Source organism: Crassostrea angulata, chromosome 1, assembly GCF_025612915.1.
Source record: "Crassostrea angulata isolate pt1a10 chromosome 1, ASM2561291v2, whole genome shotgun sequence".
NCBI classification, from domain to species: domain Eukaryota; kingdom Metazoa; phylum Mollusca; class Bivalvia; order Ostreida; family Ostreidae; genus Magallana; species Magallana angulata.
In genome coordinates, this window is record NC_069111.1 from 42,742,471 (window position 1) to 42,767,598 (window position 25,128).

Here is a 25,128-nt window from a genome sequence, read left to right on the forward strand (position 1 = left end):
ATCTTCACTACTTATAACTGTGAAACTTTAAATATATAGTTTTAACTTTTTGTACACTTAATAAAAATGTCACTTTTTTAGGGAAAGGAAACTGACAGAAATGCTTAAAATATGTGATGCTCTGAACTTTCTTAAAACAAAATAGATCTACAATAATAAGAAAAATGTTTTGACACCTCGGCTTCCCTATCTTATTAATTGAAGGCAATTTAAGAGACGTCAGTTGACTGTTAACCCTATAAATGACCTTAAGAATTCTACTTAAAAGCATCACGTATTTCTAGGTCTGATAAAAGGATGCGTGTGTGTAGACCAGGATTGGTAGTCTGTTGGATACTTGTACATGAAGTGGTGTGCGTACAGGTAGTACATGTACTATAGACATTAGTACTATATGTGTACTTAATAAATTGCGATATTAGGATAAACAAGTAACTTATTAGAAAGTACCTATTTCACTTTTCAAAAAACTTTTTACGCATGCTGGGTTTTTTTTTTGCCTTGTGTATACAATTCCCTTTGGTATAGATCTTTTGTATGCAAAGATGACAATGCATATAGCCATATATTGTATGTTCACAGTTGGTTACATCTTTATAGCCCTAATCCTCCCACGAAATATTGGAGGCATAAAAGTTTCAGTTGCAGTGAAGAGTTCCCAGGCAACATTTTACCACGTTCATAGTTTATAAAATGAACATTTAACATTTGGTTATCTTATTTATTATATGATAATAATATAATAATTTCTTAAATGTATACATAGGATTACATATATAAACTGTGCTTGGTAACAAAGGGAGATAACAAGTTAACAGAATGGACGGAGTTATATTGAGACTGCCAGCAGCCAAAGTTAACAGAATTATCACAGGCTTATTATTAAATCAGGGCTAAATACAGACAGTATAAATAAATCACTATGACAAAATAGATTTACAGTAAATACAGAGTTAATCAATTTATCAAAATTTGGTTGGAGTATATTGGATTCAAAACAGGTACAAATGATATATATTTTTAGAAAAGGTTTAGTTGTATTTAATTATATATTTGAAGATCTAATGATGAAATATAAAATTAACTATATTAATTATAAATATACATTTGAGTCAACAGCATCAATATGTAAATTGATTTGTACAAGAATTGCTTACATAATTATAAATAATAGTAAGAAAAAAATTTTAGTATAAAAATCAAAAATATAATTATGAGAATAAAAAGGTAATTCCATATGCATATTCAATAGAGGTTAATATACATCAGCTTTCTGCGCTTAGTCATATATTAAAATAAATATATCACCTACGCCATCTTCTAACGGCTCATTATAGCCATATAAATTTGTAAATCAATTAGATATGCAATTCAATAAAGAAATTTTTTTAAATATTAACATATTGAATAAGGTAATTCTGTATACAAATATACATCCTCTGGTGATAAAAAAGAAAAATTATACAGAAATAAGCTTTTGGACGGTACACCATACATATCACATCTTTATTGCATCTAGCCTTTAAAAATCAAAGTAGAAAAAAAATCACATCTAGAAAATAACAAATATGGACGGAACTCAAAAAAGCCATAATTGTCTACAAAAAATTGCTCAAGTCCTACTCAGCACACTAAATATTGCATAAGTAAATAATCAACACAAAAATAAGTTGGTCCAAACTGTACAGAATTTCTAGAAATTGAGTTTCTCCAAAACAGATAACTTTGGGGAGACAAAAACAAAAAATTCCTTTTGGGGGGGGGGGGGGGGGGGTTATAGCAAACAAAATTGTGCTTGCATTGGGGAAGATAATTTTAATAAATCTCAATTATTGTCTTTGCAACAATACTGGAATCAAGTTTAGACACAATCTCTGGACTTGAATGGACCCTCCATGTTGGATATTTACTTCTTTTTCTTGGGGAGGGAGTCATCACTACTGCTTGGGGCAGGTGAAGCAGGGGGTGGGAAGTCATCCGCTGTGAATCCGGATTGGGTGTGGGCACTTCTCCTCCCTCGCACCTAGGGGTATATTAACGAGATGAACATGACATTACACTGTATTATCTTTGATATGAAATTTAGGGAGGATAAGATTTAAGAATAATTGAACTTTTTAATATGTTTTTGCTGACTGACCCCATGGAAACTGGCCTGGGATCCCATCAGGTTCTCTACCCCTCGGGCACCTCTCTCAAGGGCATTCTTCATGTCCTTGTCCATTCCTGGGATAGAGATATCTCCAAACACCTGAATTGTGCATTAAGAAATTTAAATAAAATACATTATATATGAGGAAAAAATGTCACATTAAAAAACAAAGGGTTTGTGGGTTAAAATGCAAATTTAAGTAACATTTCTTAAAGACAACCACATGCCACAAACCTCGACAATGGCTCCATCAGGAAGCCGCAGAAAGTGGCGGTAGAGTTCGCGGAGTCCGTCCAAATGAATGGTGTGGATTGAGACGTGGGTGGTGATCTCCTTCCTCCCCTTCACTGTCTCCTTGTGTTCCACCCCACTCTCGTCCCAAATGCTCTCCTCCACCTAAAACAGTCAACCTGCATCAGTACTTTTTGCTCCTGATTGTAATACATCAGGCCTTAAATTAAATGTAGCTAATCAATTGTTTTATATGAACCATTGTTTTATATGAACCATTGCTTACATGTATATAGGATTTTTTCAATAACAATTGAATTCATAGGAATGAATAATATTCTAATACAAGGGAGCCTCTTTTATTCAAACACCTGCATTTTCAACTAAATTATCAAAAGAAAAAAGCATTTTTAATAATATGTAGGAATATTCTGCAATAATTTGATATTTCACTTAAAAATTCATCTAGAAGTTGAAGCCTCATGGTTAATTATTGAAGCCACACTTTATATTGGTTTGTGATATTTATTTAAATGCAGCAGATTTTCTTACATCTTCCTCCTCCCATATATAGTCATAGACTGCAGACTTTCTCCTCTCTCCTTCCTCGCCTCTCCATTTCTCCGATTTCTTCACTATGTAATTCAGCTCCTGATTAGATACTTCAAGGTCATAGGGCAGGAAGAAGTTATCCTCATCACCGTGGAGACGCCAATACACATCCAGCATTCGACCATTGTTATGTAGCCTGTCATATTGTATAATTTATAAAAATTTACATTTCGGGTTTGAAGACAGAGGGATTGACATACATTTGTGACTGAGTAGGATTATATATAAAAATTCTAGATGTATGTTACATCTATATTGTCTTACTTTAAGAAAAAATATAAATACACTTATAAATACCTGAGGAAGTACATGTAGAGTATGGAGGCGGACATAAACATGGTGAAGACATAGAGGAAGGCCACAATGAAGATCCCAGCCAGACCTGAGCCCTCCAGTCTCAGGAAGTGGTAGTACAGCTTGACCACATCAGCCTGGGGGTAGATGGACGTGTCCTCATATCTCTGTCACAGGGAAAATCAAAAGATAAAATTAGGGAGTCAAACCGCGCAGAAGCAACCAGGAGAATAATTCATGAAAGTGGACTGATCAGGAATGTCATACTTAATTCAGGTATTTGTTGTGATTTTTAATAGTAAAGTTGTGAATTTTATACTAGTATCAGAGAATGAATATTTTTTTTAATGAGCATATTGAATGAACATTTGTATATTTTCACATCCTTTTCATACCTTGAGACTCATGTCAACAATGAGGATGAGGATAGGATCCAGGAATGTGAACAATCCGTAAGCCACAATGAATTTACATCCAATGTCTGGGAAGAGTCCAAACAGCTTCTGGCAGACCCAGCAGAACACGACCAGTAGAGAGAACACCACGATGTTCGTCAGCGGTCCCAGCCACACCACGCCTATCTCCTCCCGCGTGGCCATCAGTGTGCTCTGGTAATTCAGCTCCACAGTGTACGGCAGGAAGTTAAACCTGTGGATGGAGAGAAGAAAGTGTTAAAGATGGAGAGCGAAAGTGTTACAGGGATAACAGACAATGATGTGTGTGTGTATGATAATGTGTCAGCTGTTAATGTTTTTTTTGCTGGTGTATTCACCAAAATATCAGCAGGATATTTTTAGTCTTTCTTCGTTGCTCTTGGAAAATACTTAAATTGTTGATAAATAAAAATAAATTAACAACTTTTGGAAAATCTTGCAAAGGCTGTTAATTCATAATGAAAATCAAAAGGTTTACAAAAGACAAACTTTTAAAAAGGTTTAAACATTTAATCTTTCCTCCAGTGTAAAGAGGGCTGGATGGCTGTTGTCATTTTTGGACTATATCGTTCTCCTTCTAATAAGAAGGCTTAGTATAGAGATACAGAAAAAAGAAGAAATTTCAATTTGATGATATACAAACTGCCTCACTCACTTGTTGACGGGAATGCCGATTGCGTTGAGGAACATCCACTGACCAATGTAATGGTTGTACATCCGGATAAAGAAAACAATGATAAACATCAACAACATTCCCCAGAATTCCCTGCTCCTCCACTCCGACAATCCCAGTTCAGCCATAAACTGGCGCCCCACATACTGCAGCTTCTTGTTGGTTCCACTGGAGTACCGACCTTTCTCCGCAAAAGGAGGTCTGTGTAAACCAGAAAGTCAGTAACAGTGTACATGTACATGCAGAGAAAGAAGTACTAGAAAAAATATTTTTAGGTGGCACTCTAATTTTCATAAAAACCTTACTGATAAATGTAACCAGTGTAGTACAAATCAAGATATGTGTATGCAACACATTACATTAGCTAATGACACCTTACTTAACATTTTTTTAAAAAAATTTCTAGACTGTAAAATCCTAAATCAACCAAGCGATCATTGAGTTATTATATGAACCATGATTTGTTAGAGTAGCCCTCAGAACAAACTTACTGCACAGTGAAGGAGTGCTGCTCTAGTTCCTCCACATGCGTCAGCTTCTTGCGGTTTGCTGGTGGTTGCAGGATGTGGGTGTGTGGTAGCATGGAGTACAGCTTGTTGTGGTAGACCTCCACTGGGTTGTTCAGGTATCTCTGCGGTGTTAAAACAAGAAATAAACAACTCCCTATAACTACAGTAACTTGATAACAAATTACAAGGGAATTTCTTTCAACCATCAGTATTGCAAATAATTCACACACAATTAATGATAAATAATACACATTCCAGCATAGAAGAACTGAGGGAGAGGAAACATGTTGATTTCTAAGAAGTGGAAATAATTGGTTATTTATTTTAATAATGCCAGTAAATTGTACATAGTTGTATCCCAACCTTACCTTGTAGTACATTCCCGGCATCCCCTCTACTGGTTTGAAATCCTCCTCTTTACGAATGGCCTTCAGGTCATTGAGGTCAGCCAGAGCCTCTCTTTCAGCATTTTCATCCTCTGAGTCAGAATCCAGGTCCATCTTTCTGTCTTTGTGGATTATCCGGGATCCAAAAGTGGTGGCAGCAGTAGAGGGCCTCTGAAATTCAAAAAAAATTGTTGATTTAATAACATGAAGGCAAACTTTGTTTATTTCATATGAATTCTTGACTATTTGAAAGTGATAAAAAGATATTACACTAAATGTAATATAAAATATCAATAGTAGATTACGTTTATCCATTTTATTTACATTTCAATACATGAAGCAATTGATAGAATCAAGTCACTTTGGCTTTTATTCAAATATTAGATAATTACAAATGGTGGCATGTATATGAAGCTTAAAAGTACATGTACTTTTGAAAGCATAAAGATATGGCAACAAGTGAATATACATTCCCTTGAAAAAAAATTATAGATTAATTGTAGAACATGTAGTTGTGATGCATACTTCAAATTTCTTACCTTGTCATCTAATCCCAATCTCTCATTCAGTTTGACCTTGGTTGCCGTGGCATCAGACTTGTTTCCATCAAAGTCTGTCTCAGTTGGGCTGTTTAAACTGACTTGGGATGGACTATAAAAATATTTTTCCATCAAATATTTTGGAATCTTTTCAATAACTCTACATAAACAACTGTCAAATCTCTCTCTCTCTCTCTCTCTCTCTCTCTCTCTCTCTCTCTCTCTCTCTCTCTCTCTCTCTCTCTCTCTCTCTCTCCCCTCTGTACCTGGGGTTTGAGCTGATTGAGGACAGTGACCCTGGGATGGGTTCCTCCCCGTCACGGTACTCCTCCCCCGGGTTGACACGGCTGGGGAATCCCGTGATTGAGGAGGAGAACTCTAGCTCCACCTCGTACTCCTTCTGACTGGCAAGGTGTCTGTCAAATAGAGAGGTCAAATATTAAGGGTCCAATTCTACATCCTTCCTAACCAAAATATACCCAGTCGCTTATAAATATACTGAAGGCATATATAATCACTTTTTTTTAATACACCAAGTTCAAGAATTCCATTATCTCTTTTTTTACAGAAAAATTAATTTCTATAAATAATGGTGTCTTTTTTCTTAAATATTATTACTGTACAACATACCCGGTACTGTAAAACAGATGTGTACAAATCAATAGTCCAATACAAGCTACATACCGGGGGAGTTTTACAATTTCAAAGTACATGTTGCAGAGCCAATGATCCATATCTGAGGCCATCAGTTCCTCAAACTTCTCGTGTTTGTCCAGGATGGGGTCCATCTCTCCACGCATGATTGGACATTTGTACCTGACAATAACAAACAGAGGTCATCAATCCTGCTTCTCGATGTTTGAATGGTTTACCATGAACATACATATATCTAACAACAAAGAGTACATACACTTGCAAGTAATAGTTCAGATATTGTGTAAATTTTGATTTTTTTCTTACAAGAAAGTTAACTTTTCTGGAAAAATTATTAAAGTAAATTAATAACAATATTTAACTATAAAGGGTTTTTGCAAGGAATATTTAAATAATTGTTCAGATTTAATTTTTAAAAGATACGTTAGAACTGCTGACAGTGGAGAAAAGTGAGAAGCATGGGGACACCTACTTTCCCTCGATGATGTCGAACTGTCCATCACAGATGGGGAAGCAGCCCCACCCCACTACTCGGTCAGTGGCCACAACAGCACCCCTCAGGAGAAACAACTCAAACATCAGGATCATTCCGGGTCTGAGAGAAGCTTTAGCTGGCAGGACGGTAAACACACTCTGGTCCATCTAAATAACAATAATCAAAATCAGTAAAATCTCTTTAAATTGTCATACTTTATTCAATGACCCAATAAAGTAATTTCAATTGTTAATTTACCTTAAGAAAGTATCATTTAAGAAGTAGAAACAGTGGAAAAGTAAATACAGGGGCAAATAAAGAATTTGAGGTTTTTTCAGAATATTACCATGTATCATGAGAGAACTCTTTATTAAGGAAAAATGATACAGACAGAAAGTCTCAAGAGCACCTCATTTTGCTATAAAACTAAACAAAACTGACCTTCATTTCCACATTGTAGTATCGGCCATCATGGTTTATTGGTAATGTGGCTGCGCCCCAGGTTTGACCTTTCAACTTTGACCATCTCATGTTGTGACCTCCAAGCCGGTTGTAAAGTGATACCATCAAGACATATCTTCCACCTAATGTCAAAAAGCATTGTTCAAAGAAAAAAATTTTCCTTTGCCAAATTGCTATACCAGTGGTCATTTATAAGGATCACACAACATCCATTACTTAAACAGAGTCTTTCATAGTAAAGAGATAAAAGCAATCAATGAAACTACATTGTATCACAGACTGACACAATAATGAAAATGACCCTGACCTGGGAGTTTGTCCCTGACCCCTCTAAGACTCATCAGCTTGACCTGGATTGGCTGTGGAGTCTTGTTCCAGTCGACCTTCCACCTGCGACTCTGACTTCCTCCATACACACCATCAGCCAGCATCAGGTCACCATAGAACGTCTGGACCTCGCCCTTCCTCCGCTCGAGTACGCTGATCAGCTGACTCTCAGCTCGCCTGTACGCACGATGGAGGCGGTCCATTAACAGCTTCTCTCTCTGTCTCAGGATCTCCTATAAACCAACAATAGAGGCACACATCATTTATTTAACAAAAGGTCTTGTGTTTTAATAATTTTTTTAATCTAATTCTACATATCTCCTTTTCCTAAATATTAATAACCATAAGTAATATTGTGACATATAAAAACATAATAGGCAAAAAATTCCCTATGAAGATTTTCAAAACTTGGCATGTATGGGTGACTTTATTAAGTTTCTTGACCCCTGACCTCTCTCTTGGCAATGTCTGTCCTGCTCTCCTTGGTAACTTTAGCCATTCTTCGTTTCGCCTCTTCCTCCCTTCGTAGAACCTCCTCTTGTAATTTACGCTTCCTTTCAGCCTCCTGATCCAAATACCTAATCAATACAAAATGAATAAATGTGAATAACTGAAATTGCAACTGGAAAATATCACTTACATACTAGGATACTTTTGATCTGTGAAGACTACATGCTTATTTCTTTGACACCTAACAATTTTCAGTCCATAGCTTTATAGAAAATCAGTATTTGTCAAATGCATTAAACCAATGAAAACTGAATAAGACTTTTATCTAGAAGTTTCATATTTTAAAAAAATTTAATCTCAAAATCAAAATGAGATAACTCACTGGATGTGCTCGTCTCTGAGCCTTTTCTCCTCCTCCTGAACCTCTTCCAGCGAGATCTGGCCGAGCATGACTACATCGTCCTTCACTCCCTCCTCAAACTCGTTGAGATATGCAGGGTATTCTTCCTTCTCCATCGCCAGCTTAAGCTCTATTTAAAGAAATGAATGACAGAGATTTATTGTACTACGTCTTCTGTACATGTATTCTTAAAATCTTCAAACATACATTGCTAGAAAAATATGTTATACAGGCTAGCGATTTCAAATATTTGTTGTTACATATTTAGTGATTAGAGATATTTACTGAAAATTAGAAATTTATACCTACATTTTGGTAAAATAATTAAGACTATTATAACTAGACGATTAAGGGGACTTGTGAATGTATTGTATTTATAAATATTGTAGATACATGTATATTATTTATCTTACTAAGCTACTGTATACAAGGAAATATTTGTCCCCATTTTATTTTCACCCCTGTAATTCTTGTTGTCCAATACCTTAATTTTATCTGTTTTAACATAACTTTGTTTGGGTGATTTCAAGACATGGCAAAAAACGTTTGCAAGTGTAGAAGGGCGAAAAAATAACCCTGTATACAGTAAAGTTTAAGTTTATCTATATTAATGATCATGTAAGTGATAAGTTACCTGAGATTTTCTCATATTTTGGGACATGCTCCTCCCTGGTAAACAGAGCCGGGGGGTCTCTCTTTGCCACCAGGTCTGTCTCCCCCTCCTCCAAACTGTCCATGAGGCGATACAAGTCGGGAAGGGTGTCATCTCGGGGCGGGGGCACTGAGTAAACAACAATTTATAGATACATCAATACATGCATACAGTTAGGGAGGGTCTCACCTCAAGGCAGGGGCACTGAGTAAAACAACCACAGATACATCAATGCACTTCACATATTATGAAACTTGATTAATTCAAAAGACCTGATACAAATAATTATTAATTTAATCACATATAGCATGTAATATAATTCATATTCTCTAAATTAATAAAATAGTAAAAAACAATCTCTCTGTGTGTCAATCCATAACTCTCTCTCTCTCTCTCTCTCTCTCTCTCTCTCTCTCTCTCTCTCTCTCTCTCTCTCTCTCTCTCTGTGCATGTGTGTGTCTATACACAGTCATGTCGTAGGTGATCTTCAATACTCTAAAGGATAAACAATACTAAATCTGTTCTGGTGGCTTTTACATGTAACACACAAACCAGTGATGAAATATGAAATTGTGGTGGGGTGAATCTTTTCATTGTACTCAAAATAAAACACAACATACAACCAACTGACTGGTCTCTTTCATCTGAAAATCAGGTGACCTGGTTTTACGTACAATCTGATTTTATCATTAAACACTTGTGACTTGGCAATAGAAAGATGGTGTATATAAAACATCATCAGTAATGACAAACACAACATAAAATTGCTATACAAAATTAATGCATTTTTACTTATACAGAATAAAACCATGCACATGCAAAGTATATCCATGGTTTTTTTTTTTATTTTGTATAAATCATACTTTTTTAAAAGCTATAAATATTCCAACATAAGACTTATATAAGTTTAGCATGCAATGGAATACAAATAAAAACAAAATTCAAATATTTTTTCTCAGACCATGCATCCCTGACACAGAATACTTTAAGTACCCACCATATTGGATCTCCTCTTCCTCTGTAAGGTCATAGTCCTTTGGGTCGAGGGTCGTAACCTCAACTGTCTCCTTTGTTGTCACTGTTGTCTGTAAGAGAAAACGTTGGTTTTAGATATACAACTCAATGACCATAAAATATCATGCAAATACTTAAGATGGCTGGATAGTCGTGCCAGTTTTCAGGCTACATTTACCTCTTTATAAAGAATAGCTCTGTATAAAAATATAGGAAAATGCTTAAATTTTACAGCAGAAATATTTGGATTTTTACTCCACATATGTTAGTTTATGGCCAAAATTATCAATTATGTAAAAGTTTAAGTTAAATCTGATGGTTAATTTGTTATCAATATAACTACCCTGGGACTTAAAATAGATTCTTTCAGCTTGCTATATAAATCAGCTAGCTGATTTTTATGCTTAATGTTAAAAGCAACTGCAATGTAGGCAGTTTAACATTACATAGGTATTCAATATTTTCATAATAAAATTAAAATAAAAGGTCTACAAACAGCTATATGTCTTACTAAATCATTAATCACCAGGCAGGCCATTTTTTAACCTTACCTCAACAGTGGAAGTTTTAGTTGTTGTTTCATCTTCATTCTTCACAATCTCTACAGAAAACAAATTCCATCATTCAATTCATTGTATTGGATTTTTACAGACAAATCAATTTCTTTCTAGATTTAATGAATCTTTTATAAGAGTGGACAATGCCAACTTCATTACAGAGTAAAACTCTGTAAAAAAAAAAAATCTGTATTGATTTAGTGCTTTTTCTCAATTGTATTCAAAGAGTGGCCATGTGTTGCAAACTGTTGTGCATATTGAAGTACTTACACTTTGCACCTAAGATAAAATTACAACCATAGAAAAAAATTATGACACTGACATGCACCTGTGAAATAAACAATAAAAAACCAGTCCAACCAAAACCTGCAGCATATCTACCTCTATCTGTACATGTACAGATGTCAAAACTTACCTGTATCGTTATAGATTGTTGTTTAGGTGACTAATCTTTACTTAAACAGGTACAAAAGTCAGACTTATCTTTTTTAAGTAATGGTGTGCAAATCACTGTGCTAAGAGGGGGTAAATTCAAACTTTTCTACACTAGATCTGCCTGGGTGTAGAAGTATCTCCTACCAATCCATAAGTAAGAGTCCTAAGAGTTGATTGTCAATTTACTTTAACCTGTGTGAGAGTCAAAACTACCTTTACCTGTTTGGGAGCTGGTTTTGGTGTCCTGTGTTTTAACTGCTTCATTTACATCTTCCTCATCAACAACAGGAGTTTGTTTCCTGTGTTTCTTTTCTGTAATTAAAACAGAAATTGATTTTTTTTTAAATGAATAAATTTAAATATTTTGCAAAAGCTATATTATCAATTTAACCAAGGACCAAAAAATACATATATTGTTACAAAAGATAATTTGAAGGGTTTTAAAGTTACTGGAAGGGGGAATAACTCAATGAGTCAAGACAGGGATAATAAAAATTTTCAGTAAATATAGCCAAAAAAAAAAGAAAGTGTTAATGCCTAACTTAAGTCGGTCATGAAATGGGTCTTTAAAGCTAGTAAAACTAGGGGTAAAAAGATGGACTAAACTCTATTCATTTGCATGCATGACTTCAACAAAACAGTTCCATCAATATTGCTTTTGGTGAGGTTTGTACCTGAGTCCCCCTGATTAAACATCTAGCATTCTAATGATAGGGCTAAAGATTAAACTAACGATGTATAGAAATAATACAAGTAGTCAAGTACATGTACCAGTAGAAATGCCATAAAGCTAACACATTATCGACCACATTAACAGTAACAGTTTCTGATGCCAGGGAATTTCATTTATTTGATACTAGTGAACAAACTCTTCTGACATCCACCTTCCTCCCCTTTAAGGATCTTAGTACCTAAAGATCAGCAATTCATGCTCATCAATACTTCAACCTGTTAGTTTCAAGCTTTTGCCAAAGGCACCAAAAGTTATACATGTAATAAAAATGGAGAAAATGTGATGGGTTGATGGCTCTGATCAAACACCAACTTGGCAAGCTAAGACCACTAAAGCCGGATTGCCCCACTAATTCTTGTAAGGTGCCCTTCCATGTTACTGATGTTAGGTTAGCTTTAAGTTGATATAGGATCAAAGTTTGATTGATCTGACAGGCATATTTCATTGAAAATTAATTTATGATAGAGTGTATAACATATAGGCTTAGTAATGCCATGCTTCTAATAGAACTAGCTAGTGGGTCAACCCTTTAATTCAGTCAGCTGAGTGTTTGGTTTTTGAAACAGTAGGTCCAAAGTTTGATTCTACATTGTATTTGTAGTCATTCTTCCTATTCTTTTGCGAATTACTTTGATCAATCATTTAAGAGATGATTTTGTTTCAATCAATAAAAATAAAATGATATTTTAGCTACTTTATTTAAAATACTCAAATTAAATTCAATTCCTTGAAATATTATTTACAATGAATACCACACCGTGAATATCTATCATAAGTACAAATGTGTAAATGGACACATTTGATTTCATTATATAATTTTAAAAACCTATAAACTTTATTTCTTCATCATTCCAAAAAAGTAAGTAAAACGTTATTCGTACCTTTCTTGTTAGATGCCTTGGGTCTCTCTGCCATTATGGTATTTATCTGTAAAAAAAACACAAATAAAAATTTCGAAAATTATTTACTTTATGGATCACTATTTTGTCAGTCCTTACATCCCGTTTAAAATGGACACAATACGCATGCTAACGTTCGTTGTATTATTGATAAACATAGTAAATAATGCAGACGAAGAAATTATTATATCACATATTAATTTGTCTATAGCGTTTTGGCAATTTCAAGTAATGTCTCACCTTTTCGCGATCGCACCTGTCGATCGTCAATCGGCCGCCATTTGTAAACAAATTGGAAGTTCCGTGACGTCATATCTACGGGAGGTTACTCCCGATACGTGTTCAGTCAAGCACACAATTTGGGGATAAGCGCCTCCGACTTTACAAAATAGCTGCGTTTAATTACATTTTTTACAAAAGATCCCAATATTTACAATGATTTATCTAATGCAACTATACAGTTTTTCTTATCTGACGAGTCATTTAATTTTTGCGTGCGCGGATTCAGGGAAGGTGTCCAAACGATTTATGTTTGCAATTTGTGGGGGTGGGGGTGGGGGTTGTAGATTTAATACATGCAGTAATCTCATCAAAAGCCTCTACCTTACACAAATGTAAGAAACATTTCATTTTATTTTTTAGGAACAGTTGTATATAAATTAATCACTTTTTAAAAAAATTCAAGTTCAATATAAACACAGTTCAAAAAAGTCAAAATTTCCTCAAAGGTGATTGATTGGTCACACTGAACCCACGGGAAGCGAAACTAAAATAATATTCCTATATGTAACATCATTGAACCCACAGGTTTTCTTCAAAAATACATAGTTGAAATCAGTCTAATATTAAAAAAATCCCATGAGTTTCCAAATTATTAATCATTAAGATTTACAAGTAATTGATCCTATTCTTTGCCAAAAGAAGCATGGTTTTACTAATTTTAGGCGTTTATAAATACATGTATCTGCCACTGGAAGGTAGCGAAAATGCCAGATTAAACAAACAGTCCGCGTCTGCACGATCAAGAACCAAATTCCATATACATGTATTTTCGGGGGGGGGGGGGGTTCTACAAAAAATAAAATAGAATTGATTTTATTATTTTAGTCCGCGACTGTTTAAATTTTTCTTTGATCCTCCGTCTCATATTTTACAGTACCAGAGGCCTATCTGATGGAGAGCACGACAAGGAACAATAAAACGTAGATCTTACGTCAAACTAAAAGAAACGTACTGTAAGATGTGTAAGTCAACTTCATTGAGAGATTAACTTGTGCAATCTTTACATTCGTTTGTCTAAATTGCAGTGTGTTTTACTACATGTATCATATATACGCGATACGCCATTGGTTTGTTTGTTAATATTTATCCTTTCTTGCTCCTATATCCTCCCAACTTTTTACTTATTACGGAATTTTGCGTATGTAACTTATTAATACCATTGGCTAAAATCTCGTATTGGACACATCTATTTGAATTATTAACGAAAAATACATGTACCCAACAGCTTCATTGTCTTGATCCTTGTGTGTAATTGGATCCCTGTTGAAGATACTTCATTACATTATAAGTCGTTTGTTCAGATCCCATGCAATAGGCGATAATTTATTACATTGTACGCCATTAGTTCGCTTGTCTAGATCCCAATGGATGATACATAATTATAATGTACGCCAGTAGTTCGTTTGTCTGAACTCCATTGGTGCTAACTTTATTACACTGTACTGCAGTACGCCATTAGTTTCTTGTCTAGATCCCAATGGATGATACATGTACATAATTACAATGTACGCCAGTGGTTCGTTTGTCCGAACTCCATTGGTGCCAACTTTATTACACTATATGCAATAGGTTCGTTTGTCTAGATCCCAATGAATGATATCTAATTACAAAGTATGCCAGTGGTTCGTTTGTCTAGATCCCAATGGGTGTTACTCACTCAAATAGGATCCCAATGGGTGAGATTTAGTTACAATTGGATATGCAATCAGTTGTTTTGATTTGATCATATTTTATTGTATACATATATATCAGATACATATACAAATGGTTCGAACACAAGTTCTGACAACTTACTAGGTCTTTACCATATTAGTTCGTTTGTTTAAATTCTAATTGGTGATACTTTATTACAATGTTGGACATTAGTTCGTTTGTCTAGATCCCAGTTTTTGGTACTTAACTACAATATACGCCAGAGGCTCGTTTCTCTATACATGTACCCTCATGGGTGCTCATTTTTCATTAGATCCCAATGTGCTCAATACTATATTGTGTGCAATTGGTTGTTTTCCCTTTACACGTAGATCCCAAATGGACTCTACTTTTTCGTTTTACGCCAAATAAATTCAATGTGTTCATAGTACATTGGTCATAATGCAAGATGATATACACGGTCTATCATTTATCATTTGTTACCAGTGGCCATATGTACTTGTCAACTTGTACGAAATATATTACATTTAATACTGTTTTTAAATAAACAGATGTACTAGAAAGTGGTTTTTTTACTATAGTTTTAATAAAGATTGTAGAAAAAATAAAATAGTATATACGCAAAATATTTTTTGCAGCTGGCAACAATACTAAGCGAATCAGATTTACATAGCACGTACGTTTACTTTAAACATTATATTTGTGAAAACAATTTTATCATTAATTTTGATCTCAAGAAATATTAAATTCTTTTCATTACAGTAGATATTTTGTTAAAAAGTCATTACATCCTCAAAATGCACGCAGTATATGCATCTATAAAACAATCCATAATCCAGTATTTATTAAAGTACATGTAAATCCACATGTGATCCCTTTTACAAAAAAACCCCATCTGACTACACATAGATCTACAGGCAACACATGTAAGGCGGTCAAACTAGCGATCCACCGAAATATTATCTTAGTTCAAAGGTGGCCCTAAAAAAGTATGAACAATGGATAAAAAAAGCCAAGGGAAATAAAATAATAAAAAGCCAGTAGCTTGCTATGCTTGCTGGCTATTTTATCAGACACATTTAATGTACGTGATATTTAAATAGAGCAGTAGATCCCCGCTGACTGGCCCCCAAACAAAATAATCTTCTCGTGAAGAGGTTTTCCACTTCCTGGTTGGATAACTACAAAACACAGGTACTTGATATGATGTGATTAAGGGACGACAGAGATGATACTGCCACAGTCTGTGTAACCTGTACCAGCATCAGAAACACCATGGAAACCAGCGGGAAATTCATCAACTTTGTGATTATTGTAACGGTTGTGACTGTCACACAGGTAAGAGGTCACTGACTAAGTTCAGTTCAGTTCATTTATTCGCTCAAAATCGTTTCAAATATATGGTACATGAGGACAATAATAACATTATAATATACATATTAATTGGTCAGAGGTAAACATATATAAATATAAGGGTTATAGAGTTAGGAAAAGTTATACAAAATGAACCTCATGGAGGACAGACTACCTCGTATATAAGGTAGCTACAGAATTTCATGCCTTGGATTTTTAACACTCGCCTTTTGTTTGGGGGATGGGGTTGGTTATTTTTAACCGAAGCTTGTGAAAGCAATATCAAAGCAACATGTCCCTCAGTACTTAAGGAGAAGTCCGATCTTGTTTTATACAATGATAAGTTGGCGAGTTATTCGGATGCGTAGAATTGTGATAAAAGTTCAAAAACAGTAACTTTTATAAACTTTACAGAAAAAAATCTGGCAAACTGTCCGTTTTGTTCCGAGTTTATTTGTCATTTCCGTAAAAGGTTTCAAGGAGGATATTTTTCTGTGTTTTAAAAGGGTGAAATTCCTTTGTGTCTGATCCCCATGCATGTGTAAACCCATGGATGACTGAACGATGTCTATGTATGTGAATTGGTTGCCTGTGTTGTGTCTAAGTCTGGTCTTTTTCTCGGACATGGCGCTTGGTTTTTGAGAATCCTGTTAAATCTGTGAATATATATATACATGCCCAATATCCAAGTTTTGTACAAAAACATGACATATATTTATCTGTTTAATGTATGAATATGCACATACAAATGATCTTTCAACATCAATTTTTATAACGGAAGATAAGAGAACTCTTTTACATAAATATTGTTTAAAATATGATATAGACTGATAGATACCGCCTAGAAGTATAATGACAAACAATCACATGACCAGTGTGTCAATTTACGATTAATTGTACTGTTCAACTTGCTGCATCATTTGGGCTCGAACAAGGAACCTTGAAACACGTCTCTTTCACACAACCCGATACAGCCTTTCTGCCTAAACATTGAGTTTTCTTTACAACTGCACATGTAACAAGATACTCAATAAATCTTCTTATGATGTTATATGATACTCAGGAGGGGGGGGGACTTCAAGGAAGTGAAATTAATAAAACTTATATAATTATGAAAGTGAAAACAATTTTTTATAATCCATGGAACCGGGTCTACAAGCTGTTTGTTTAATTCCCAACAACAGAAAAATGTCTTTCTGGTACCTGTATATGGGTAACTTCAAAATATTTCTCATAAATGTTCTGAGGTATGTTTACTCTGGCGTTATTTATTTTACCCTGACTATAACATCGATGGTAATGGAGATACATGACATTTATGCAGGACAGTGCGAGCAACTTGGCTTCGTTGTATTACTATAATAGTTTCTTGCAGCCATACAAACACAATCAGTACTGGTTAAAATTATTCACAGTTTGAAAACAATTCGCAAAATCTGTTTATGAACATATTTTCTACCTGACGAGCATCTCTGATTATTTTGCAAATGCAGTATCTAAGGCCCCGACATTGTCATAAAATTGTCTTTTACTAATTAACAGTTTTTAATTGTCAATGAGTCTATGACTAATTAACTAGTCATGGACTCATTGACAATTAAAAATTGTAAGTTAGTGAAAGACAAAATGACCAAAAGCTTTCTGTCACAGCTCAACAAACTATTGCAGACCATATTGATAAGGTTGATTCAATACTTTTGCATTTCATTTATGTGTAGATTAGAACCCTCCCCCTTCGCGCCATTTTGAACGTTAAGTACTATAAGTGTCGCTATCCACTGATGGAGTATAAAAAGGATTTTATTTTACAATTGACAATTTGCATGTAATACTGCACATGTAATGACATTGGTGGTCATATGAAGTGACTTGTACGCTCCCTTCTTTGTGCGACCTATAGCTATAGCTATATACTGTATTCACTCTGTAGGATGAGCAACGTGTTGTTTTTCTCTCGCCGTGATCCTCATTAGATGACACAGTTAGGATGGGAAATACCAGGCAAACCTATGACACAGTTTGACACATCACACTGATAATTGATGGTCGTTTTCGTGAAATAGGACAGTTCTTTACTTGCTTTCTTAAGTGTGGGTTAATGGTTAAAATTAAGTGTACATTTATGGAAAGTTAGGGGACTTTCCATTTAACAGTCACAGTTAGTAAGATTATTTTATGTCGTCACGGATGACCGGTGAACATGTACAAAAAATGTATGACATTGATTTCATCTTAATTCTATGTCCTGTGGGTTTTATGAGTTTATTACCTATATCTTTTGACAGCGCGAAAAATTTCTTTTTTTTCAAGTGTTTGCCGGGTCATAATTAATGCTAGATTTCCTTGAGTTTTTTTTTATGAGTGTCAAAGTCCATCTTCGATCAATAAAATCCCCCATGTTTCCCAGTATTTCTTTTTCGTGTTGTGACACTTACATGTAGCTTAGAGTGTTTTATCAAATGAATACCCAAAGAGGTCGCCAAAACCACGCTGATAATTTCATATCTATATCTATACAAACACCCCATGACTGAGGTATTCGTTGACGTACATCTTTATACTTCATTTCTATGAAACACGCACACATTTTCAATGAGCAATATTTCGTAGACTAATCCAACTGCACTGCCTATCACAGGCCTGTTGGGTCCATTCATATGGCATCTTAATTATTCGAGTAGACAGGGGAAATATTATTAGTAGATTTGTAAATATTAGACATATATTTGCAAATTGGTTACCAGTATAACTATCAGTAAATTAGATATAGTTGAAGTTTAAAACGCATGTTAAAAAATATTAGCATTTTGAGAGGGCACATGGGAGAAGGGGTTATAACATCAATCAGAGGGTCATTGGGTGCGTTCAGAGTACTGCCGTTGGCAGACAAAAGTTACCACTGGCAATTTTTTTTTACCATTGGTATACCAACGGTACCAATGTTTGCCGATAAAATTTACCATAGGTAGACATTTCTGCAGACGATCTAGAGCTCTGTTAGCGATGGTAACTTATTTTTATGACGTCACAAAAATGGCGGATATTTTGTATGCACTGAAGGCAACAGAGTAATTTCACAGCTTTTCCACCTTAAACCTTGTTGTAGCTGAACAATTCCTTAAAGCATTGTAACATTCCAAAAATACAACTGAAAAAAAAATTCTTTCCGTATATGTAGGCATGTTGCAGGTGTATGGGGGATATTGGTTTGAATATGACTGCCATCTAAAGCACCAAAACATTTTGAAATTGAAAGTTTTCTCCAGTTATTTGCTTAATTGTGATGAAGGCTATCTATTTGGCCTTAATATTTTTTAAGGAGGAGAAAATACTCTATAAAAAACTTCCTTTTGAAGATGTTCTAAAACCGTTCAGCCATGCATCGAAAGTTCTCAAACGTAGTTTCCACAAAACACCAATAGTTCCTTTTCAACATTAGGGGTGGGGCCATTTAGATTGTTGTCGGTATTAACCATAGCATTGACTTTCAAATGTGTCCCTGGACAAACGGTATCAAAATCAACGGGTGTCTATATTATGGTATTAAAGTAATCGCATCGTTATGACTCGCTCTAGCCATGTTTTTCCAAAGATATACACACGTTTTACGGGAGAAGAAAAATCTGTACGAAAAAAATTCTTTATTGTACACAAATTATAATTTTGAATGTATCCTTTTGGTGCAAAATGATCAACGAGGCAAAAATATTGCATCTTGGTTTGACATTTTCCGCTAAATAATCAGCCAGTGTTAACAACGGTACACCAAAGGTACCATTGTTAACATTGGTAAATTTCCTACTATCTGTACCCCAAAACTCGTTCAGAGTATATATGGGTCCAATGGCACCAATGGCACAAATTGTCACCATTGGCAAACTGGTATTGGTACCACTGGAAATACTCTGAACGCACCCATTATGTAACTATTGGGGGCCTCGGCATGCAGTCCACGGATCTTTCGTGACAAAAATTATTACTTATTTAGTTATTGCCTTGTGCTAACACTAAGAATAAATACACATAATCCATAATTTTATTGCAAAAAGTAGCCATCAGTATATTTCCAAGCAACGCAGCTATATGACGAAATACCGGGTGCACTATATTGAATTATTTAGATAAGCTCTAGAGCCGTGAGGAATCGTGTAGGAGGGGGGTCCCCTAAAATAAATCCGCACATACTTACCGCCGGCAATGTTTTTATTATTATATTATCAACTTACAAAAGTGTAATTCGATGTTCATTGTGTAATAAGATTGAATTTAATTGATTCACATTTTAACTTAAATCAAGACACAGCTAGGTAAATCCTGTTTACAACAGGTGAAAACTATTATTTTAGACAGACAAACATATCATTTTTTGTTGTAACTGTTTTATTACAACCAATTAATCTTTCTACATTTTTCCTTTAATCATTCCAAACACAGACATGTTCATATTTTTTAAGAACCGAACAAAGCTGGCATATTCAAAAGCGCATTTTAAAAGCGAAAGAAGCTTTATAACAATCCACGTGCACATTATCGCACATCAAAATAAACACTGCTTAAACATTCACCAAAATTATAAAATGTTTAAATCCCTACTCTCTGCGAATCAGAAGATTTCAAAACATAATTCAACTTAATTAAGGCTTGTTGCACTATTCCTACAATATGCTTTTAACGTACTGATAATTATATAACTCTTGTTTAAATATTTTTGATTTTCAGTTTCAGGGTACTGTCTATGGCCAAGGGAACGTACCTTGCTGCAGCAGTGGACAAACTGAGAACATCACGGAATGTTGCTTATTGTGTGATTCGAAAACAAATTGTTCGGCCTTAGACCTTAAAACACCTTATACCAATGATAGAAGATGTATTATGTCCACAACCTCCACTGAGGCAACGTCTGCCGTGGGGACCACTTTATCGGAGTCGGAGACCTCCACCACTTACACAACACCACCCACTGGGGAGGACGGGGGACAATTCACTCTCTGTGTATCGGCGTGTCCGGGAGGGTCTTATGAAGATCAGAATCAAACATGCCAACGGTGTGACGAACTGTGCAAGAACTGTACAATGGACACGTGCTTAGAATGCACATATGGAAGGAACTCTACTGGTGACTGCTGTCCCAATGGAACACGGTCAAAAGATAATGGAAATATTACCATTTGCGTGGTCATACCGGTACCAACGTCTACCCCGGAACCATCAGTCGATGACAAAATATACATAATCATTGGAAGTGTTGTTGGCGGACTGGTAGTCCTCGGACTTCTGGTTGTTGTGGTCTGTTTATGTTGCCGTAGACAAGGAAATGGTCAACAAGGTCAAAATCGCCCCATAAGTCGGTTGTTGGAGGTAAGGAAAATAACAATATTTCATGTCGCCATAAGCATCGGGTGTAAATCATATTTCATCGAATGTTTCGTTGCTTGTAGCTCAGGAAAAGAAAGAATTACGATTACCCTGACTTCCAGCTTCCAAGTGCAAACGAGTTAAAAAGTGTTGAGGAATCAATAGTCACCGGCGGCAGAGGGCCCGGGCCGTACGAGAACACCGCCACATTGGACCATAGAGACCTTGCTAGGCGTGCTCAGCAGGAACAGGACAAGATCGGCCGCTACGCAAGAGATCCAACGGGGAAAAAGGTTAGAAGTCATCTTTGTTACCTCCTTAATGAAATGTCCTTTTTTCATTATTGAGTACTGTAAACCGACAATTATTCGAATCGAGAAACTTTCGGAAAGATCGCGAGAGTCTCGTTGTCGCTATAATAATTCTCGCGGAGAACCAGTCCTCTAATGTCTTTGGTTTATTATTTTCATGATAACATCTTCGTCGCAAAAACTAGTCAGCGCCAAAAGTTTATCTCTGGTAATCGCGAATAAAGGCGTCGTAAATAAAATTTGATTTACAGATAGTCAAATTCCCTCTAGGGTTTCCGTACTGACAACTTTAGATAGATAGATAGATAGATAGATAGATAGATAGATAGATAGATAGATAGATAGATAGATAGATAGATAACTTTAGAACTGTTCATTTTCTTTTTCTTTTTTGATTATTTATACTGTGTGATATCACCTTTCACTCATTTTGGATTATATATATATATATATATATATATATATATATATATATATATATATATATATATATATATATATATATATATATATATATATATATATATATATATAAATGAAGTAATTCATGTTTTGTAGAAGAAAGGAAACCAAAGCAACGCCAATGACGACGAAGAGCCCCAGGAAACGTATGAAAATCAATCGACCATTGACTTACACAGCAAGGGGGTCCATAAGAAAAAGAAAGGACCATTCAACAAACTTTCACAAAAGTTCAGATCGAAAAAGGGGCACAAGCAATTAGATGCTAAGACTAGGAGAAAAACGGAACCTCCAGCGGTGACGGAACCATTGGAAGCATACGAGGATGTGAACTCTCCCTCTTCTCAGGCGGATTTACCGACGGAGACGTACGAAGATGTGGGATCTGGTCATCCGGACTTCCCGCAGGAAAATTACGAAGGTGTAGACATGCCCGTTAACCTTAACGACGATATGCCAACCGAAGAATACACCGCCATGGACCCCAGTACACTACAGCCTCAGGCAGAAACTCAACCAAAGAAAAAAAGTAAAAAACCAAAGAAAAAAGCGATAAGCCAAAAGGGGGCAGAAAATCCAACATTTAGTAGTGAAAATCCCTATGCAAACTACACCCCTGGTGCCCAACAAATTCAACAGAGTGAGAGCGACCTACAAATATATCAAAACTTAGCTGTGGGCCCAGAGGAAGAATATGTAAATTATTAGTGTTTTAATCGACATTCAAAATTAGAATGCAAAGTGTTTTCAAAGATTGCATGGAGACCAAATCCGAGTCGAGATCTGTTTCCAAATCAGAACACCTCCTCGTCTTTAGCTGAATTAAGCACAGATTAAAGTGGGTTTTTTTTTTAAAAAAAAACTTCAGATTAAAGTGGCTATATGGTTTATTTATTGAAATAGAAAATCAATAGGCCAGTGAATAAATTTCATGAAAGTTTAGATAAGAAAACACAGGGAATGTAGAGTGCATACAAGGAGGAAGAGTTATTTGAATCGCGGCACGTGCTATATGTATACCTGGAATTTGATAAGATTTCCTTACATATTTAAGATAAACTTTCAAAACAACGCGTCTCACCTGACGTTGGCATAGTATGACACCTGCATGAAATTGTTGAACAGTTGCTGACCAATCAGGGTTGTCCTTTTTTACTACTTATTCTGGAATAATTCAAAGTTGTCTTTTCTGTACCCGACGTTATAAGATTTATACGTGTAAACATTAATCTAGTCACAATATTAATCACTCCATAAAACACTCAGTGGTTCATAGCTTTACTTGTGTATAACTGTTTATCGTAATCATAGTGTATGGATTTATAAGACAGTGAGAGAAATTGCTAGACATGCATGAACTTTAGTTTATTCTCTTCATTTTTTGTATTCCTTTCTGAATTATTTTGAAATTCTGTTAACACTGGTAACACCCAGACTAACAGTCGATTAGTTCCGAAAAAAATGTGCTGTATTTTTGTTTCAAAGTCTTCATTAACTAAAATAAACTGTATTTGCATTTCCAGTGTCTATGTCTACGACAACACTACGATTCGATTTTGTAACGTTTAGTCAAATACATTTCACTAATGAGGCAAATGACGTAATGTGGGGCCCAAGCTGTGTTTTGCATAACAATACAAAATGAAAACAATTAAGTATAACAGTCAATAATATATTATCTTATTGTGCAATTGCAGAAAATTATATAAATATATTTAAGTCTATTCTTTGAATATTATGTGGGAATCATTACGGTCAAGTCGTTTTTTTATAGTATTTCTTGGCTATTTTTTGGTCAGTAACCACCGATTCAAATACTGGTAAATATCTTTGGTAATGCAGAACCTAACTAGAGATCTCTAGATCCCTGGTTCGAATGCTAAGTCTGTTCTCTAACTTAGTCTAAGTCCGTCTTTTTCACAGACCCTACATGTAATTACTAATGACTATGAAATCCCCGGTGATATCTATGTTTATAATTAGCGTAAAATGTATTCATTTTGCATAATGATTGGTTGTCTTTTTTACGTTTATTCAATGTTCGCCAGTTGTATATGAGTCATTTCCTTAGAATACTAGTGTTCAAGTACGTGTACTTATCTCTACTTTATAGACTATAAATCTCTTCCTTTTCTTGCTCTTGTTTATTAACAAAATTTCGAGACGATTCGTGTTCAAGGCTACTCAAATTATTTATGGTATAATAAGGAAATTATTTTGTTTACAGATAATTTTGAGGTCTGTTCAACGAATGTGATCACAGTCTTTATTTTTATCTACAAATAATAATACCTACCAAACACTTTGGAGTTGAGAGCCTTGTTTTACTCTGTGACACTTCTTGATTAAATACGTACTATATATAGATGGTTATTTTCCATATTAGGACCAAATGTTAACCTTCACGAAAGCAGTTTAATATTGACATAAATCCTTTTTCAACACCCAAGATGATCATCTACTTGTAGATAATTTTTACATTACTTATGTGTATTTGATGAATAAATTGTAATAACTGTAAACAGGAATTAATAATACGAAAATTTTCTGGTCTTAAAACCCAAAAATATTTTTGACTGTTATTATTTGAAACTATAAATAATAATGTGGTATTTTGTATTGTTAATGGTGTGACTGTATATTGATGACAGGGTTTTGATTTTTGCAAATGTTGCCTTAGTGTATTACATTAAATTTACATTTTCATATTTATTCTATATAGATTTATATGACATGCATGATTAAAATATTAAAACCATGGATTTCAATCTTTTCTTGAGAATTTATTTGTGAAATTCATTTTGCAATCCACTAGGATGTGGGT

At 34.9% G+C, this 25,128-nt stretch overlaps 2 protein-coding genes across 2 annotated transcripts; one reads left to right on the forward strand and one right to left on the reverse strand.

Moving 5' to 3' along the window:
- Positions 1 to 707: 707 nt before the first annotated feature.
- On the reverse strand, positions 708 to 13,229 carry LOC128191580 (uncharacterized). The gene is made up of 23 exons (XM_052863714.1): positions 13,129 to 13,229; positions 12,871 to 12,916; positions 11,476 to 11,568; positions 10,816 to 10,865; positions 10,248 to 10,335; positions 9,233 to 9,379; positions 8,581 to 8,728; positions 8,200 to 8,326; positions 7,729 to 7,981; positions 7,401 to 7,543; positions 6,957 to 7,126; positions 6,515 to 6,646; positions 6,097 to 6,246; positions 5,831 to 5,942; positions 5,274 to 5,462; positions 4,888 to 5,027; positions 4,379 to 4,597; positions 3,685 to 3,937; positions 3,293 to 3,456; positions 2,936 to 3,131; positions 2,387 to 2,548; positions 2,141 to 2,251; positions 708 to 2,023 (listed from the first exon to the last, which is right to left on the reverse strand). The coding sequence occupies exons 2-23, from the start codon at positions 12,902 to 12,904 to the stop codon at positions 1,907 to 1,909; spliced, it is 3,198 nt and encodes a 1,065-aa protein (XP_052719674.1). The 5' UTR covers positions 12,905 to 12,916; positions 13,129 to 13,229; the 3' UTR covers positions 708 to 1,906.
- A 2,706-nt stretch (positions 13,230 to 15,935) lies between these two features.
- LOC128190640 (uncharacterized) lies at positions 15,936 to 25,064 on the forward strand. Its single transcript, XM_052862760.1, has 4 exons — positions 15,936 to 16,161; positions 20,896 to 21,534; positions 21,615 to 21,824; positions 22,401 to 25,064. The coding sequence occupies exons 1-4, from the start codon at positions 16,099 to 16,101 to the stop codon at positions 23,010 to 23,012; spliced, it is 1,524 nt and encodes a 507-aa protein (XP_052718720.1). The 5' UTR covers positions 15,936 to 16,098; the 3' UTR covers positions 23,013 to 25,064.
- Positions 25,065 to 25,128: the final 64 nt, after the last annotated feature.

What these genes read in the sequence shown, in the direction of transcription:
- LOC128190640 (XM_052862760.1), top strand. Translation starts at nt 16,099, where the DNA reads ATGGAAACCAGCGGGAAATTCATCAACTTTGTGATTATTGTAACGGTT. An exon ending in CGGTTGTGACTGTCACACAG is followed by an intron (nt 16,162 to 20,895) that starts GTAAGAGGTCAC and finishes TTTGATTTTCAG; the next exon opens with TTTCAGGGTACTGTCTATGG. An exon ending in GAGATCCAACGGGGAAAAAG is followed by an intron (nt 21,825 to 22,400) that starts GTTAGAAGTCAT and finishes CATGTTTTGTAG; the next exon opens with AAGAAAGGAAACCAAAGCAA.
- LOC128191580 (XM_052863714.1), bottom strand. Translation starts at nt 12,904, where the DNA reads ATGGCAGAGAGACCCAAGGCATCTAACAAGAAAG. An exon ending in ATCGGCATTCCCGTCAACAA is followed by an intron (nt 3,938 to 4,378) that starts GTGAGTGAGGCA and finishes CTCCATCCACAG; the next exon opens with GTTTAACTTCCTGCCGTACA. An exon ending in CTCTACATGTACTTCCTCAG is followed by an intron (nt 3,132 to 3,292) that starts GTATTTATAAGT and finishes ACAATATGACAG; the next exon opens with GCTACATAACAATGGTCGAA.